General features: G+C 38.3%; 1 protein-coding gene across 2 annotated transcripts in view; it reads right to left on the reverse strand.

The window, feature by feature from the left end:
• Positions 1–4,146: 4,146 nt before the first annotated feature.
• The window catches only part of LOC147305802 (uncharacterized), a 70,214-nt gene continuing 56,336 nt past the window's right edge, over positions 4,147–18,024 (reverse strand). For both annotated transcript variants that reach the window (XM_086277394.1, XM_086277393.1), the window contains 11 exons: positions 12,258–12,370; positions 11,912–12,133; positions 10,949–11,152; positions 10,618–10,746; positions 10,346–10,524; positions 7,553–7,729; positions 6,078–7,451; positions 5,942–5,983; positions 5,418–5,468; positions 5,231–5,297; positions 4,147–4,997 (listed from right to left, as the gene is read on the reverse strand). In XM_086277394.1, the coding sequence (XP_086133520.1) occupies positions 4,939–4,997; positions 5,231–5,297; positions 5,418–5,468; positions 5,942–5,983; positions 6,078–7,451; positions 7,553–7,729; positions 10,346–10,524; positions 10,618–10,746; positions 10,949–11,152; positions 11,912–12,133; positions 12,258–12,370 (2,617 nt within the window). In that variant the 3' untranslated portion in view covers positions 4,147–4,938. The remainder of the gene's footprint in view (positions 4,998–5,230; positions 5,298–5,417; positions 5,469–5,941; positions 5,984–6,077; positions 7,452–7,552; positions 7,730–10,345; positions 10,525–10,617; positions 10,747–10,948; positions 11,153–11,911; positions 12,134–12,257; positions 12,371–18,024) is intronic.

An 18,024-nucleotide genomic window follows, 5' to 3' on the forward strand; every position in this document is an offset into this window, starting at 1 on the left:
TCCGTCTGAGTGGACTGAATGCACTCTCCTTCCATCCACGGGTGCTGCTGTGCTTCCCTCTGTGATGGGACTGTGAGCAACACCATGACCTGAAGATGCTCGGGCTGCTTATTTTGTATCATATTTTATAGTTATTTGCTTTGAGTCAGTGACTCAGTTGTTTTTTTCCATATCTAAATGCTTTTTATATCAGAGAGGTTTACAGGGGGGAAAGTGATCATTCAGAATATGAATTTGAACCTTTTTTTTTTCTTTAAAAGAAAAAAACAAAATTGTTGCATGTAAATGAAGTCATCCTGAGCACTGTGTTACAATCCAATGTTGTCAGTGTTTTGTTTAGGCGTGACTGTTATGTGTTTCCTGCTTTACTTTGAAGGTCTGTCTTATCTCAGTGTGTTCAGTTTACGCTTCCTTGTCTCGTCAGTTCTGATTTGCCCCAGCTGTGTTTCCCTCCTGTTGTCCGTTCCCTGATAGCTCCCTCTATGTATTTAAGCCCTATATTTCAGTTTGTCATTGTTGCTGTTGTGGGCAGCACGGTGGCACGGTGGTTAGCACTGTTGCCGCACAGCAAGAAGGTCCTGAGTTTAATTCCACCATCAGGCCGGGTCTTTCTGTGTGGAGTTTGCATGTTTTCCCTGTGTCTGCGTGGGTTCCCTCCGGGTACTCCGGTTTCCTCCCACCGTCCAAAGACTTGCAGTTTGTGGGGATAGGTTAATCGGATAATCCAAATTGCCACTAGGTGTGAATGTGAGTATGAATGGTTGTCTGTCCTTGTGTGTTAGCCCTGCGACAGACTGGCGACCTGTCCAGGGTGTACCCTGCCTCTCGCCCTATGACAGCTGGGATTGGCTCCAGCACCCCCCGCGACCCTGAAAAGGATAAGCGGTAGCGAATGGATGGATGGATTGTTGCGATCTCCCCCTGTGTTGTAAATAGTTTGTTGTAAATAGTTGTCGATACTTTGTCTTACTTGGTAGCTGTAGGGGTGAGAAGCCATTTTTCTTTGGGAACCTTTTCTCCTGTTTTTGGTTAGGGAGGCAGGTAAGACACCTGTAATTTTCGTTTGGGGTTTTCTGTGAAGGTAAGCCAGCTGCATTTCATTTCTAGAGTTTTTGTTTGTTGTTTTGGCCATGCTCACCCTGACGCCTGCTACCTTTTGGGACTTGATAAATTGACAGGCTGTTGTGAAATCCGTGGTAGCTGTTTTTTGTTGGTTCGTCTTCCTTGAGAGCAGGGAGTGTGGGGGCATTTCTCCTTATTTTTATTTTTCTTCTGTTGCACGCCAGTTTTCCCTGGGCTGGGGTGTAACAACTGTAAAATGTTTGTTGTTTGATACCAGGAAGTGGAGAATGTGCATGAATCCATGCAAATCTTGATTAAAACAGATTCCAACCACAATGAATTTAGTTTGTTTGTTTCACCAGCTTCTGTGAAATCTGTTGCACTGTTCATTTTACAGCTGGATTTTTATTTTTATTTTTTTAGGTTTCTCAGAATTCAGATCGATTTTTAATTTTTCAAAAGCTGTTATTTCTTTTCTATAAATGACACATGTAACATTTTTGGGGGAAAAAAATGTCCTCAATATTTCACCTCGAGCTCTTTAAAAAGCCCTAACTGGTAAGGACTGTGCTTCAAGTGCAGCATTTACAGCCACCACCTTTGAAAAGTAGTAACTATACTTTAATAGATGTGTTTAATTTAACCCTGTCAAGGCAGGCGTTGCAGATTTGCAACAAGTAAAAGCTAAACAACCTGATTACCCCACATACATATTTTATGAGTTTTTTTTTTCCCCTCAGAAGTACCACTGGAGGTATTCTTTTGTACATTAGCAACAAAAACTTAATTTGAGCCTGAGAGGGTTAATAAATCTTTAAGTCACATTTGAACGATTTTTTTGATATAATGGTGCCCTCTGCTGGATGATCTGCATACTCTTACCGTTTCCACACAGTTGTTTTTAAAGGTTTATGTCATTATTTTCATTGTTTTTTTTTTTTTGGCTTGTTTTGTTTTGGGAACCATAAAATTTTTCGAGCTCCTTGTCTGGTCTTACAACAACTCTACAAGTAAAACCAAACATACAGTTAGTAATGATCCAGGAGATATGTTAAAAAGATTTCCACGAAAGAATTTGTAAATCTACACAGTATAGTAATCCTGTTCAGCTGGATATGAGGAGGTCAGGGATGAATGTGTTGTGTAGTCTCAATAATGTTAAAGCAATAGTGTGATCACAAAACTGATAACTGGGAGGCTTAAAAACGAGCTCTCAGAAATATTGTAACATCGAGTAAGTAAATGCATGTATTTGGAAACATATACTTCTAAAAATACTTTTATTGCACCATGTTCATTCACTCATGAGCTGCTGTAACATGAATCAAATGGCTGAATTTCCAACTCAGCATGCAGTCAAGTTCTATAGTCTTGCTAATGACCTACTAGGTGTGTTACGCGTCGGGAGTGAGAACGGGTTGTGCAACAGGGACACATGGAAAAGTTGCAGGACGGCGGCCCTCGAGGACTGGAGTTTGAGACCCCTGCCGTATGGTGTTCATGCAGTTATCTACCCCACAGTGACAGCATGTCTGACTGCCTGTTCAGCATATGTAAAAATATATGATGAGTTTAAGCATGTGATGACAAACATGGTGTTTGTCATCACATGTCACATACATCTGGATGATCATTTGGAATAAACAAGAAACTAAAAACTTGTTGCTTCATCTTTTACCGTTATTATCATTATTATTATTATTGATCTTATTTTACATTTTTCATTGTTAGGCATTAGGTTTATTTTTTTTTCCTTCCAACTTCTTTTCCTCTTCCATGTTACTGTGTCAGCTTGTCAGCATCTATTTGGGGTTGGGAGCGGAACAGAAAGTAAGGAAATCCAAAGTGCCATTTAAACCAGGAGAGGTTCTTTTTCAGAAGAAGGGATTAATTCAAAAGAAATGAATTTACACAGGTGTTGTCGAGTTTGGCGGGCCACTCAAGCGGCCCTACTACGCACAAAAGAGAACAACAAACGCATCGCAGATCGGCACCGGACCCGTTCCCTGTGCAACTGTGACTGAGCAAGAAGAGTGGTGGAGAAAAGAGGAGCTGTTTGTGTGTGGAAACCCCCTCCCCTGGACTCTGGCCCCTTTCACTCCTGGACCCTGGAACCCTGGCCCTTTCCCCCAAACACCTTTGTATATATATTGCACTGTGGCAGATCACTGTAAATAAATTCACTCTTGTTCGAAAGGAGTTTGTGGTCTGCGCTTGAGTCTGTCCCTCTACTCCTCTTCAGTTCGCCTCAACATAAGCTCATCATATTCTATGATTTACTCTCAGGTGTTTGACGAGGTTAATGGTGCTGTCACAACACCTTACTGTCTTGCCACATGTATCGCAAACCGCGTCTTAGCTGTTTGTGGAGGTAAAATACATCCACACATGACTCCGTTTATGCTCAGCCATTGCTGTGAGTGTGCATGCCAGAGGCTGCTACACATTTATCCAGCCGTATTTCACAAATGACTAAGGCGTAAGAGGAAGTAGTTCCTTCCAATTTAGATGATCCGAATGATATAGTTTATTTCCACTGTTCCTGTTAATGAAACACTACAAATTTACCCCAAAGTACTAAAATATCGATATTTTAATATGAGAATCGATTCTAGAACATAAATTACTGGTATCGGAAGAATCGATATTTCAATATCGATCCGCACACCACTATTAGGAACTTCGTCTGTGTGTCATTCCAATTCAGGTTTTTATTATTTTATTTTATTTATTTATTTATTTATTTATTTATTTATTTGTTTGTTTTAGGAATTTGGATTTTAGGATACTTCAAACAAATCTGCCAGATTAACAGGGTGTGTGAAGCTGGAGTTTGACACAAGATTGGTATTTTTAAAAGATTTAAATCACCAAATTCTGAATAAAAGTTTAACAAATTCAGGACATAATTAGTAATAGAAAGTAATAGAAAGCTAGTTGTATACATTATTAATCAGGATCAAAATTAAGGCATGTCAAAGCTATCCAAAAACATACCACATTAAATGCACAAAAGGCGCACAGAAAGCATACTTAGTTAATCTTTGAGTAGCCAGTAAAGATTATGAAGGTGCTAATTAGAATAACAGTTATCTGTTCTGCAAAGAAAAAAATAAATATGGGTAAAATTAACATGAGTATGAGAAATTTCAGCATTAAGATCTACCTAATGTGCAACAGTTCCCTGACATCTGTTTCATCTTTACAACACATGGCTACTTCACAAAATGCACAAAATAAAAGATTACCAGAAATTATTGAATTACAAATGAATGAAATTGTTACAGCTCAATTAACAGTTTTCATGTGGATCTTTGTGGGACTGTGTGCCATGATACATACTGACACAGAATGAAACGGCAAGATTTTGAGTAGATGTCCCCAACACAAAAACGTTTTTTTAAACAAAGGTAGTTTGTATTTCTGTGTATATTGCGAGTACAATGTTTTACTTATGTTTACATCAGACATCAAATCTACTCACTCTTTAGAATATAAGAACACTCAACTCTTTTCTTTAAAAACATCTATAGATTGATAAAAATCTATTAGTATAACTACAAATCTATGCTCTGTGCTGTGTTGATAATCATGCATGCAAATCAAAATCAAAGATGAAAACGATGACATAATTTTTTTTAAAGTTTGATTACAATTCCAAAATTTATTATGCCATTCAAAAATATTTTGGTGATCACACATATTTTTCTTTATTTGTTTTCCTTAAAAACCAAGCCAAATTCTTCTGGGATTAAATATTATATAAGCTATTAATAAAAACACAACAGATTAACTCACTGATACTATGGAAAAAAGGAACAAAGAAAAGCCTGACTTCTTGTTGGTTATCTGAATAACCACAGATTTCTGCATTCATTATGTGTTGCTAGCTGAATGTAAATCACTGGATGCACTGGATGTCATGTTGTAGCCATCTAAAAAAAACAGAGCAGTATAGTTAATCTGTGGCAAAAAATAATACACAGTAGACACTGAAGTAAGAAGTAAAATAATTGTATGAATAAATAAAATTAAAAAAATTAATTTGTGTTAATGTGCAACCCATCCAATTGTTTTCTGTGTTGGACTGCCTGATTAAGGTACAAGCACACCTAACAACACACAGCTTTTCCTGCATCTTTATGTTAATTTTTTAATTGTTATTTACCTCTTCCACGTCTCCAGTTCCTTAAAAATCGAAGTCCACTTGACGATGAGTTTCCAGCACTTGTGCTCTAAAATACAATACAAAAAACAAATCATGCAATATTTGAAAAAACAAAACAAAACAAAAAACAAGTTGGCTGAGATCCAAAAATAAGGAAAGAAAAAAGGAACACGAAAACTGTTCTTACCCCTGTCCCACTTCTGGACGGTCGTGCATATGATGATATTGCTGACCGCACCTGGTAAGTGAAATCTCAAATGTTACACTACAATGGAAGTTGCACAAGTTAGCTGTAAAAGTAAATTAATTCATGATGCCCAGCCAAACACTAAAAGGAATCTTTTTGTAAGTCTATGGTGATGTTTATCTTGCTTTTTTGTGTGCTTGTGTGGGATACGAACACATACATATAACTGTTATTTATTGAAGTGTGGGCCCACCTGCTGTTTGCTACTTTCACCATCAAGTCTGAATTAGTCATTTATATGGATTTACAGAGAAACCATGAAATGGCACTAAAAGGCAGAAGTTTGACTTGACAAGAGGATTTTAGTGTAGTATTATTACAATTCATATTCCTTTGTCAGTAAAGGTTTGTAGACATTAAGCACTTTGTTGGTTAAACCAAATTATATCATTTAACATTAATTTAAAGTAATTCAACAATAAGCACTTATTCATTAACTTGACTTAAAATTGAGCTGTACATACCTTACCATCCAGCAGTGTTCCAAACACCAAAATAAAGAAGCCCTTTTTTAAAAGACAGAGTAATGTCCGTTATCAAGGATTCAGTGATTAAAGATTCTGCTATTATGGTATAAAAAGGTAAAAAGTTTATTTGTACCTGTAGCGAATTGAAGAGTGCGAATGCAATATTGATTCCTATGTCTCTTGGATGCACCAGAAGTCCAGCTCCCAAACCCCAAGTTATTCCAAAAAATGGTGTAAGCACAGCCAAGCTCTTGACAATAACCAGTAAAACGCTCTTTTCACCTGCTTGTGCAGCAGTTGTTCCAACCCTTCTCCTTATAATTTTGTACAAAACCACAACCAGGATAATGAGATTTATCAGCACTATTGAAAGTGCAGGAATCACAAACGCCAGTAGAGCTTTGGACTCATCCCAGTTGAGCCAGCAGATTACATTTTCTCTGATATATTTGTTGTCTGGTGCAGTTGCAGCTATAGTTACTGTTGCTATGATTAGAGGAGCTCCGTAGCCTAGAGAAAATCCAATGGCCAGCATAGATGCTTTAGACAAACCCCCACCAAAGACATTAGTTGTACGGTAGAGCAGCAACAAAGCTGAGGCAAACATCCAGAAGAACAGAGCTAGGTAGAACAAATGGATAAAAAAGGTAGTTGCAGTGCATGCTGAGTGGTTTTTATGATTTGCATCTGAAATGGCTGCTCCAATTATAAACCAAATATCTGCAATCAGGAGGGACACAGCAATGTTAACTATGGAAACATGACGCAGGTAAGAGGTTTCATTCGTTCTTATTTTTCTCCATATGAGGCCTTCAATGATGAGACATATGACCAAGGAACCCATGGAAATGCCAACTCCGATGTAGGTTATATAGTCCAAAATTGGGCTAATTGGACTGTTTGGTGACATCAGGATAGAGAATGAGGTCAGGTGGTTGCAGTTGCAGGTGACAGTTCCAGTTTCATTTGTATTTACCACTTCACAGCCCTCATCGTCCCATCCTCCGAGACCATTAAGGAGACTGAAGTTCCAGAAGACACATTTTGGATCTCTCAGTGTATCATTTAAAATATCAAATGTCAAAGAGATATTATTGATTTGGCCACTGGACTGAACAAGTACAACCCTGCCACCGATGACCTTAATCGATGAATTGTCTATTTCTCTTGCAGGGAGTACATTATTGAGCGAGGCAAATGTTATCACTGTGATTGACTTATTTTTACCCTCATTCTGTGGTATTTCTATCACCACTGAAGAATTAAAATCACCAATGATAGGGTTTGTGTATATAGTTCTGTTCAAGATGATAAAAGGCGTGTCAATACCAGAATTATTGAAACTGGCAAGGTGTTTTGTTATTATTTCAAGAGACTGCAATAATGATGAACTAACACCGTCAGGGTTAGAGATGTTATACGAGATACTTTCATTGTTTTTGTTCAGAAAGTTCCATGAGTCCCTTGCCTGATCTGTGGTGAGAACACCTGCAGTTATCAGGATATCCTACAGTAAAAAAAAAAGTATTAGATTGAATAAACAAATACAAAATTAAAAAAAAGCATGTATTATTTAGAATACTCAAACTTCAGTAAACTAGCATGTACCTTCATTGAGTTTTCATTGATTGCGATATTGAATAATTCTGTTCTGTTGGCTACATTTCTGAGGATTTGAACAACAGCATCAATATTTTTAGGTGAGTTAACCACTTGCTCAGAATTCCCATTAGTAACATTGCTGAGCTGTTGCAAAAATGCTGGCAGTGTAGTGGCAGTCAAGACCTGCAAGAGTTGAAGAGAAAAAGTATTTAGTTTCACAATTTAACTCAATGTTTAAGTTAGAATGACAAATTTGGGCTTCCTATTTACTAATTCCTATCTCAAAGGTTTTTGTTTGTAGAAATCCTCACAGAATCTGGCTTACGTTTACTACAGTCTTTTAACCTTAATCTGCCTGCAGTTATAAACCGAACAGTGAATACCGTGTAGTGATGCGCGAATCATGAACGAATCGTTCAATACTCGAGAATCACTTTACTGACTCATGAATCATGATTCACAAGTCCAACTGACTCACTGACTCATCCCTGTTGCTGTTAGCAGCAATGTATCTAGCTTATAATTAAAATTGTGGAGAAAAACACAACATCCAGTATCGTAACAAAAAAACTTCTGCTCTGAACTGGAAGAAAAAACCCTGAGTAGAAGCTCACATCAAGAAAATAGCTCCTCGGTTCACAGTAGCATCGCTCTGCCTAAGCGAATCACTTAGGACTCGCTCACCCCCTCCCTCCTGGCTCACAGCTTCTTCTTCTTCTTGGTTGGCAACCAATGTTAAGGCGCATTACCGCCCCCTGGCTCACAGCTCAGTGGACATTTAGATGAGAAAATATATATTTAACACATTTAAGGAAAATACTAATAAAATAAAATAAAATAAATGTTTATTAAGCAACTTTGATAGGAAATTGCTTAATTTTAGAAATGTTTTTGCTCTTTTTTGCTCTATAAAATTGTTGTTTTCTTTTAGAATCATTCATCTTAGCAGTAGGATTTACATGAAAAGGGAAACAAATTAAGTTTGATTGAAAATGTACATTTTTTGCACTCTCTGGTCAACTGACACAGTGAATCAAATGACTAAAAAACCGATTCACTTTGGTAAGTGACTCATTAAAACTCGATTCAGTAAAAAGAATCGAATTTACCATCGCTAATACCGTGTTTCATTTGTGCTTTCCATGTCTTCTGATCACAAATTGTAAATAGTGCTGTAGTGGCAAAACAAAGAAACACTACTTACTTACTTTGTGGTTATTTATTGAAAAAGTGTTTTTTTGTGCATACTTTATAAACTTAAACTACCTGCTTACTTTGTGGTTATTTATTTGACAAGTTTTATTTTTATTAAATGGGTGACAAGTTTATTTTGTATTAACAGTTTGTCTGTCATCACAAATTGTATTAACAGTTTGTCTGTCATCACAAATGGTATAAAACTGTAAAACATGTATTGCACAAAGTTAAAGGGCTTGATAAGCATTGACTCATTGCAGCTTACTTTAATTTCTGTTGTGCGGGGTTTTTTGGTGCAGTGGTTATCCTTTTTTATCTTTTTTTTTCTTTTTAACTTTCTGAGGTTTGTACTATGAAGCAGAACTTTGTCTTATCCGGGTAACTTTGGGGTGAACCAGGGTTTTCTGTAGTGATGGGATTTCCGGCTCCTTTTAGAGAACCGGCTCTTTCAGCTCCCAAAACTCGAAAAGCACATACAAACTCCAAAGCACGTACAATTTAGGGGCATCTATTTGTACTTGTGGACAATATAAATTGGTTACTTTAAATTAGGGAATATTACATTTCCTACATTTTGTATTTTACTTATTCTCAGACTATTAAACAACATCAAGGTTCCAGCTGAAAGAATAATAACTAAAACTGCGTTATGCAAATTTAAACATTTATTTAACTCTTTTTTTTCACCATTGGCACAGCACCTGCCCCAGCTCTGATGCTTTCGGAAGGAAGAGAAGACAAGCTTTATGGTGATATTTTAAGTATCATGTTAGCACAACGCATTCAGAAGGTACTGTTGTCTGAACACAGACAGAAAAATCAGCTTCTACTAGATACTAGTTAACATGTGCAGTTCACATCACTGTAATGCTTTAACCATTTTGGGCTAGAGAGAGAATTCAAATGTTCCTTGAAAGAGGAGAATTATATCTCTAATTTTATAGCTGAAACTTAGTTAACTTAGTAGTTGTGATGTTTGACGTTAGGGCAATTGAATCCAAATAATGGAAAGAATCCCTGTATATATTTAACTTACTTTGTAGTACATAGAGCCCTGGAACTTGAAACTAACACTAGAAAACTAAAGTCAACTAAAACTCAAGTATGTTCACCAAGAAATAAAAACACCACTTAATCCTAAGACCATGATCGTTTTGCTGTCTAACAGGATACCATCCATTTGGAAACTGGTTGAAGGAGCTGTAATAATTTGAGAGGTGGATTCATCTTCCATTATAGCCCAGAATAGAATCAACAGGATTGTGTTGAGAACCATTTATATTTTACATTACATTACATGGTCATTTCCATCATCAGCAAAATTGAAATGTAGAGTAGAAAAAATTAGTCATTTAAGAGCCTATCTTACCATTTGATATAATCTAGTTTTGAAATTTATAGTCACAGTTGTCAAGTAAAACACATAGCAAATTAACTTTAATTAAAAGAGTAACTTAAAGAGAGGTTTGTGTAATATTTTTGTGGCTTCACTTAGGTGAACTTTCTAAACTCTTTAAAATATGTAATATTGTGATTTATCTCTAAGGTACATTTTCCACAATACAAAGAACTAAAAAGAACATGGCAGTTTATATAAGTCACCTCAGATTGGTCAAGCAGCTCCTTAATGGGTTGCAGTATGCAGGTGTCTCGTATTTCAGTATATGTTGTGATGTTGCACAATGCACTCTTTTCTCCTTCCTCATTGTTTGCACAGGGTATTCTGGCTCTGGAACCACTAACTGCCTTTCCAAATTCTTTATCATCACACATTTGAGGATCTAATAAAACAAAAACAAAAAAAAGACCTTATTAAATGTAGATAATTTTTAACCTGAATTTAATAAATTGCTTTATAATGTGTTAATACTCACTTCCTTTGTAAAATCTGAGTGTTATTGTTTCTTTGAATTCAGGATAGGTAGTTGATTGACAGGTAATTGTATCCTGCTCTTTGTCTGTACAGCTATCAGTTTTATATTGATAGGAAATGCTTTTTTTACCTTTGGATAAATCGCAGAAACAACAAAGTCAATATGAATAGCAATACAAGCTAAACATTCAGAGCTGATGTAATATTAATCAGACTAGTTTTTAAAAAGTTTTGTCTCATATTAGTAAATAACGTAAGTATTGCAAGATGAGCAGAGAAATTATTTCCCAATAGCTGATTTGCATTTTGTTGATTCTTTGTTTCAGATTTACCGCTAATATTCACGTTTGTGAAATTAATATTGTAGTCATTGTTGACAGTGCAGCTTAGTGGCACATTTTGACCACTACAATTCAAAAATTTTTGAATTGGGTCCACTCTGATCAAGGGTTTCTCTTTGAGTGTGAAGGCTCCATTGGATCGTTGTCGATAAAATGATTCATCCTTTTTCCGTATGAGCCTGCATTCATAATTTCCTGGAATGAAAGTAAATTATTATATACATAAATAAAATAGTGTTGCCAAACAAAAATAATAATATATGGGTTGACAGTGTCACTTATTTCTGTATTATACAGTTGTAATATGGCTGGTTCTCCTATGCAGATTCAGTGTTTCCTACAAAAAAGCAATAATGTAGCTGATAACGAGTTTTTGCTCCATTTTGTTTCAAGAATACCATTCTCTGTCTAGCAACATTTTATTTTACTGTTATATTATTAAGAGCTCAGCAACCATTTATTTCCAAATTTAAATAGGATTTCTAATATGAATTAGTTGACATCTGTGTTCACACAAGTACACATTTACACTGGCACTTGTAATTTGGTATTTCTTTCTCTTGAGAAAGGCTTGTGCAACAGCAATGGTTTAACTATTTAAATCAAATGATTTCAGTCCTTCTGCACTAATATTGATTGCTCCATTGCAGTAACAACGTTTTCCTTAACCCTCTGGGGTTGCAGCGACCCAGCGACTCCATTTCAACTTGGGTCAGAAGTGCGGACTTCAAACTATATACCAGATTTTAAATTGTGTCGATAGGCCACGTAAAAGAGTTATGATAAAAGATACATGTGATGTTTTTTTCTGAACCAAACAAGTTTTACCCTTAAGCCAATCAGAATGTTGTAATTGCACTTGCTGAATCACTAAAAAATGCTGAGACTGCACTCGCATTTTAAATGTATATGATTTGTGAATTTCCCCATGGAATGCAGTTGTTTGCTTCTTACCACTGTCAGCACGAATGAACTGTGACACAGATAAGACTGAGTGACTGTTGTTTTTTGAAATGGTATGATGTACTCCATCTGCAACTATGACATTGCCATCACGTCTCCACTCTGCTCTCCAGTCAGTACGAAAGAGATCCAATGGTGGATGGCCACATGTTACATTGACTTTATCCTCCCAAAATCCACTACCTTCAAATTTAAAATCCAGAAAACGTGGCTCTATAAAAATGAACATAAATATAAAAAAATGATTAAACAATCATCTGATCTCATGTGTTTTTTGATATGACCTTAAACATATATGTAAAATTGAATAAAATCACAAATGTAGACAAGTGCTTACCATCTGATATCATAGAGTAGATTTTTGCTAGCTGGTCAAAAATTCCATTGTTTAGTGTTTGGATGACTGTAGTAGCAGCAGTGACATTATATTCAGCGATGGTGCTTCCACTCCTATAATATGGAAAAGGATTGGAAACGCTAACATTTCTGGCATGTAATGTACATTTTCACTCTCACACCTACAGATAAGTCAATGATAGTTGAGTCATAGTTTTATATTTTCAGTCTACTAGCACTTGGAATCCAATCCCCTAAATAGCTTTGCACTATACTTAACTTAAAAAGAATTCTCCAAAAACCTCACATTTTTCTTCAATTTACGAGTTAGTAGTTTACCATTTGGTAAAATCAAGTTATTATTATTATTATTATTATTATTATTATTATTATTATTATTAGGGCCCGAGCACCGAGAGTGCGAAGGCCCTATTGTATCTGCTCCGTTTCTTATTATTAGGGCCCGAGCACCGAGAGTGCGAAGGCCCTATTGTATCTGCTCCGTTTCTTATTATTAGGGCCCGAGCACCGAGAGTGCGAAGGCCCTATTGTATCTGCTCCGTTTCTTATTATTAGGGCCCGAGCACTGAGAGTGCGAAGGCCCTATTGTATCTGCTCCGTTTCTTATTATTATTATTATTATTATTATTCACCCCAAACAAGGGCCTTTTTGAGGGCCTAAACATGCTCAAAAACTCATGAAATTTTGCACACATGCCAGGTTTGGTGAAAAATTTTGTATTTTAATGGTTTTACATATGAGCACTGGGAAATGGCTCTACAGCGCCACCTATGCCTTGTTAAATGCAGCCCTACGACCACATCGTTTGAGCTACATGTATGAAATTTGGCACACATGTGTATCATGCCAAGACGAACAAAAAAGTCTGTGGGCCCATTGACGCAAACCCAACAGGAAGTCCGCCATTTGGAAGAGAAGGTGACATTTTGGCTCTAATTTTGCCATTTCCATGCCTCGAACTTTAACGAACTCCTCCTTGGGATTTGGTCCTATAAGCTTCAAATTTGGACAGTGTCAACTACACCCTTGTGCCATGTTAAATTGCGGAGCTTTTGAGTTTTCACAATAGTATGAGGCCGTGGCGCCATGGCGAATTTTGATGACTCGCCATGAAAATCTTATTGCCTCTCATTCTGTCATACATGTTCCGATCTGGACCAAAGAGCACACATATGATAAGGCTCCACCCCTGAACATATTTCAACTGCCATATTTGACATCAAGGACAGCGCCACCTAGTGGGAACAGGAAATGTCATGTTTTACACTTTGGGGTACAGTATTGTGATGGGTGACATCTGCAGCCTCAAATTTCTCCAGGAAAGCCTTAAGGAGTTGGTCTTGGGTTACAGTGAAAACTGTGACTTTTCACGGAAGGGTGTGACCCCAGCAGCATGGCGAACTTTGATGTCACGCCATGAAGAAACAAATTAGTATAACTCAATGAAATCCAGTCTGATCAGTACCAGACTTTACAGGCATGATGTCAGACCCGCCCTGAACAGATTGATATGCCCATTGTCGGAAATACGGACAGCGCCACCTAGTGGCAACAGGAAATGTCATGGCTTTAACTTTGTTGTACTGATTTTCACAGGTTGATCGTGGCCACCTCAAAAGCGGTGAATATCACCATCAGTCCCTCGTGATGCTTCAGTGCAAAAATTGTGACTTTAAACTGAACGGCGCACCCTGGTGGCAACGCGGTTCATCATGAAAGATGAAGTGGCTTTTGAGGGGCTTGGAAAGTTTATAGAGGCTTGAAATTTGGCACACACCTCCAAATGGATGAAGGCATTGTTGTTATGTAACCATTTTCCTTGAATAGCGCAAAATGGCTCCACAGCGCCCCCTACAATATTTCAAAACATCAGCCCCTGCTCTGTGTTTCATCTATGAGTCTGACACTTGGTAAGCTTGTGTAAGATATCAAGATGTACAAAAAAGTCTCTTGGAGCAATATCCCAAATCCAACAGGAAGTCAGCCATTTTAAAATTAATGTGTAATTTTGGCGACATTTTCCCCTCTTTTCAGGCTTCATACTTTGACGAACTCCTCCAAGGGATTTCATCATATTGAAGCATTCTTCAGTGTGTAGAATCTAAAGACCTTTGTGATGTTAAATTGCGAAGCTTTTTCCGTTCAGGGAAACGGGGTGGTCATGGCGGCACGTAGAGTTTCAATCACTCGCAAAAAGCAGTAATCTGCTGTCACTAAAAAACACAATGTCCAATCTCTCCCAAAGGTCGCAGGTGTGATGAGACTCGAGCTTGGAAATGTTTGTTATGCTATTTGTCAATAATGGTTAGAGCGCCACCTAGTGGCATGACTATAATCCTGGTTGAATAAGATGAAATGTTAGCTGGTGATTAAAAGCATGAAATCCATCAATGTGACATCACATCGGACGTGCCGGTTTGAGGTGTTGGCAGTGGCTCGACGTGCCGGGGGTGCGAGGGCCCTCATAACGCTGCTTGCAGCTTTAATTATTATTAGGGCCCGAGCACTGACAGTGCGAAGGCCCTATTGTAATTGCTCTGTTTATTATTATTATTATTATTATTATTATTAGGGCCCGAGCACTGAGAGTGCGAAGGCCCTATTGTATCTGCTCCGTTTCTTATTATTATTATTATTATTATTATTATTATTATTATTCAGGCAAAACAAGGGCCTTTTTGAGGGCCTAAACATGCTCAAAAACTCATGAAATTTTGCACACATGCCAGGTCTGGTGAAAAATTTTGTATTTTAATGGTTTTACATATGAGCACTGGGAAATGGCTCTAGAGCGCCACCTATGCCTTGTTAAATGCAGCCCTACGACCACATCGTTTGAGCTACATGTATGAAATTTGGCACACATATGTATCATGCCAAGACGAACAAAAAAGTCTGTGGGCCCATTGACGCAAACCCAACAGGAAGTCCGCCATTTGGAAGAGAAGGTGACATTTTGGCTCTAATTTTGCCATTTCCATGCCTCGAACTTTTGCGAACTCCTCCTTGGGATTTGGGCGTATAAGCTTCAAATTTGGACAGTGTCAACTACACCCTTGTGCCATGTTAAATTGCGGAGCTTTTGAGTTTTCACAATACTATGAGGCCGTGGCGCCATGGCGAATTTCGATGACTCGCCATGAAAATCTTATTGCCTCTCATTTTGTCATACATTTTCTGACCTTGACCAAAGTGAACACATATGATAAGGCTCCACCCCTGAACATATTTCAACTGCCATATTTGACATAAGGGCCAGCGCCACCTAGTGGGAACAGGAAATGTCATGTTTTACACTTTGGGGTACAGTATTGTGATGGGTGACATCTGCAGCCTCATATTTCTCCAGGAAAGCCTTAAGGAGTTGGTCTTGGGTTACAGTGAAAATTGTGACTTTTCACGAAAGGGTGTGACCCCAGCAGCATGGCGAACTTTGATGTCACGCCATGAAGAAACAAATTAGTATAACTCAATGAAATCCAGTCTGATCAGTACCAGACTTTACAGGCATGATGTCAGACCCGCCCTGAACAGATTGATATGCCCATTGTCGGAAATACGGACAGCGCCACCTAGTGGCAACAGGAAATGTCATGGCTTTAACTTTGTTGTACTGATTTTCACAGGTTGATCGTGGCCACCTCAAAAGCGGTGAATATCACCATCAGTCCCTCGTGATGCTTCAGTGCAAAAATTGTGACTTTAAACTGAACGGCGCACCCTGGTGGCAACGCGGTTCATCATGAAAGATGAAGTGGCTTTTGAGGGGCTTGGAAAGTTTATAGAGGCTTGAAATTTGGCACACACCTCCAAATGGATGAAGGCATTGTTGTTATGTAACCATTTTCCTTGAATAGCGCAAAATGGCTCCACAGCGCCCCCTACAATATTTCAAAACATCAGCCCCTGCTCTGTGTTTCATCTATGAGTCTGACACTTGGTAAGCTTGTGTAAGATATCAAGATGTACAAAAAAGTCTCTTGGAGCAATATCCCAAATCCAACAGGAAGTCAGCCATTTTAAAATTAATGTGCAATTTTGGCAACATTTTCCCCTCTTTTCAGGCATCGTTCTTTGACGAACTCCTCCAAGGGATTTCATCAGATTGGACCGATCTGCAGTTTGTGGAATCTAAAGACCTTTGTGATGTTAAATTGCGAAGCTTTTTACGTCCAGGGAAACGGGGTGGTTATGGCGGCACGTGGAGTTTCAATCACTCGCCAAAAAGCAGTAATCTGCTGTCACTCAAAAACACAATGTCCAATCTCTCCCAAACGTCTCAGGTGTGATGAGACTCGAGCTTGGAAGTGTTTGTTATGCCATTTGTACATAATGGTTAGAACGCCACCTAGTGGAACGACTAACTAATCATGAATGAATGACTTGAAATGTTAGCTGGTGGTTAAATGCATGAATTCCATCAATGTGACATCAGATCGGACGTGCTGGTTTTAGGTGTTGGGCGTGGCTCGACGCGCCGGGGGTGCGAGGGCCCTCATAACGCTGCTTGCAGCTTTAATTATTATTATTATTATTATTATTATTATTATTCAGGCGAAACAAGGGCCTTTTTGAGGGCCTAAACATGCTCAAAAACTCATGAAATTTTGCACACATGCCAGGTCTGGTGAAAAATTTTGTATTTTAATGGTTTTACATATGAGCACTGGGAAATGGCTCTAGAGCGCCACCTATGCCTTGTTAAATGCAGCCCTACGACCACATCGTTTGAGCTACATGTATGAAATTTGGCACACATATGTATCATTCCAAGACGAACAAAAAAGTCTGTGGGCCCATTGACGCAAACCCAACAGGAAGTCCGCCATTTGGAAGAGAAGGTGACATTTTGGCTCTAATTTTGCCATTTCCATGCCTCGAACTTTTGCGAACTCCTCCTTGGGGTTTGATTTCATAACCTTCATATTTGGTCAGTGTCAACTACACCCTTGTGCCATGTTAAATTGCGGAGCTTTTGAGTTTTCACAATACTATGAGGCCGTGGCGCCATGGCGAATTTCGATGACTCGCCATGAAAATCTTATTGCCTCTCATTTTGTCATACATTTTCTGACCTTGACCAAAGTGAACACATATGATAAGGCTCCACCCCTGAACATATTTCAACTGCCATATTTGACACCAGGTACAGCGCCACCTAGTGGGAACAGGAAATGTCATGTTTTACACTTTGGGGTACAGTATTGTGATGGGTGACATCTGCAGCCTCAAATTTCTCCAGGAAAGCCTTAAGGAGTTGGTCTTGGGTTACAGTGAAAACTGTGACGTTTCACGAAAGGGTGTGACCCCAGCAGCATGGCGAACTTTGATGTCACGCCATGAAGAAACAAATTAGTATAACTCAATGAAATCCAGTCTGATCAGTACCAGACTTTACAGGCATGATGTCAGACCCGCCCTGAACAGATTGATGTGCCCATTGTCGGAAATACGGACAGCGCCACCTAGTGGCAACAGGAAATGTCATGGCTTTAATTTTGTTGTACTGATTTTCACAGGTTCATCGTGGCCACCTCAAAAGCGGTGAATATCAACATCAGTCCCTCGTGATGCTTCAGTGCAAAAATTGTGACTTTAAACTGAACGGCGCACCCTGGTGGTAACGCGGTTCACCATGAAAGATGAAGTGGCTTTTGAGGGGCTTGGAAAGTTTATAGAGGCTTGAAATTTGGCACACACCTCCAAATGGATGAAGGCATTGTTGTTATGTAACCATTTTCCTTGA

This window comes from Aulonocara sp. 'chitande type north' Nkhata Bay, linkage group LG20 (genome assembly GCF_057382095.1).
Source record: "Aulonocara sp. 'chitande type north' Nkhata Bay isolate Kocher_YH1m ecotype deep benthic linkage group LG20, A_spYH_male_GT1.1, whole genome shotgun sequence".
Lineage (NCBI taxonomy): Eukaryota > Metazoa > Chordata > Actinopteri > Cichliformes > Cichlidae > Aulonocara > Aulonocara sp. 'chitande type north' Nkhata Bay.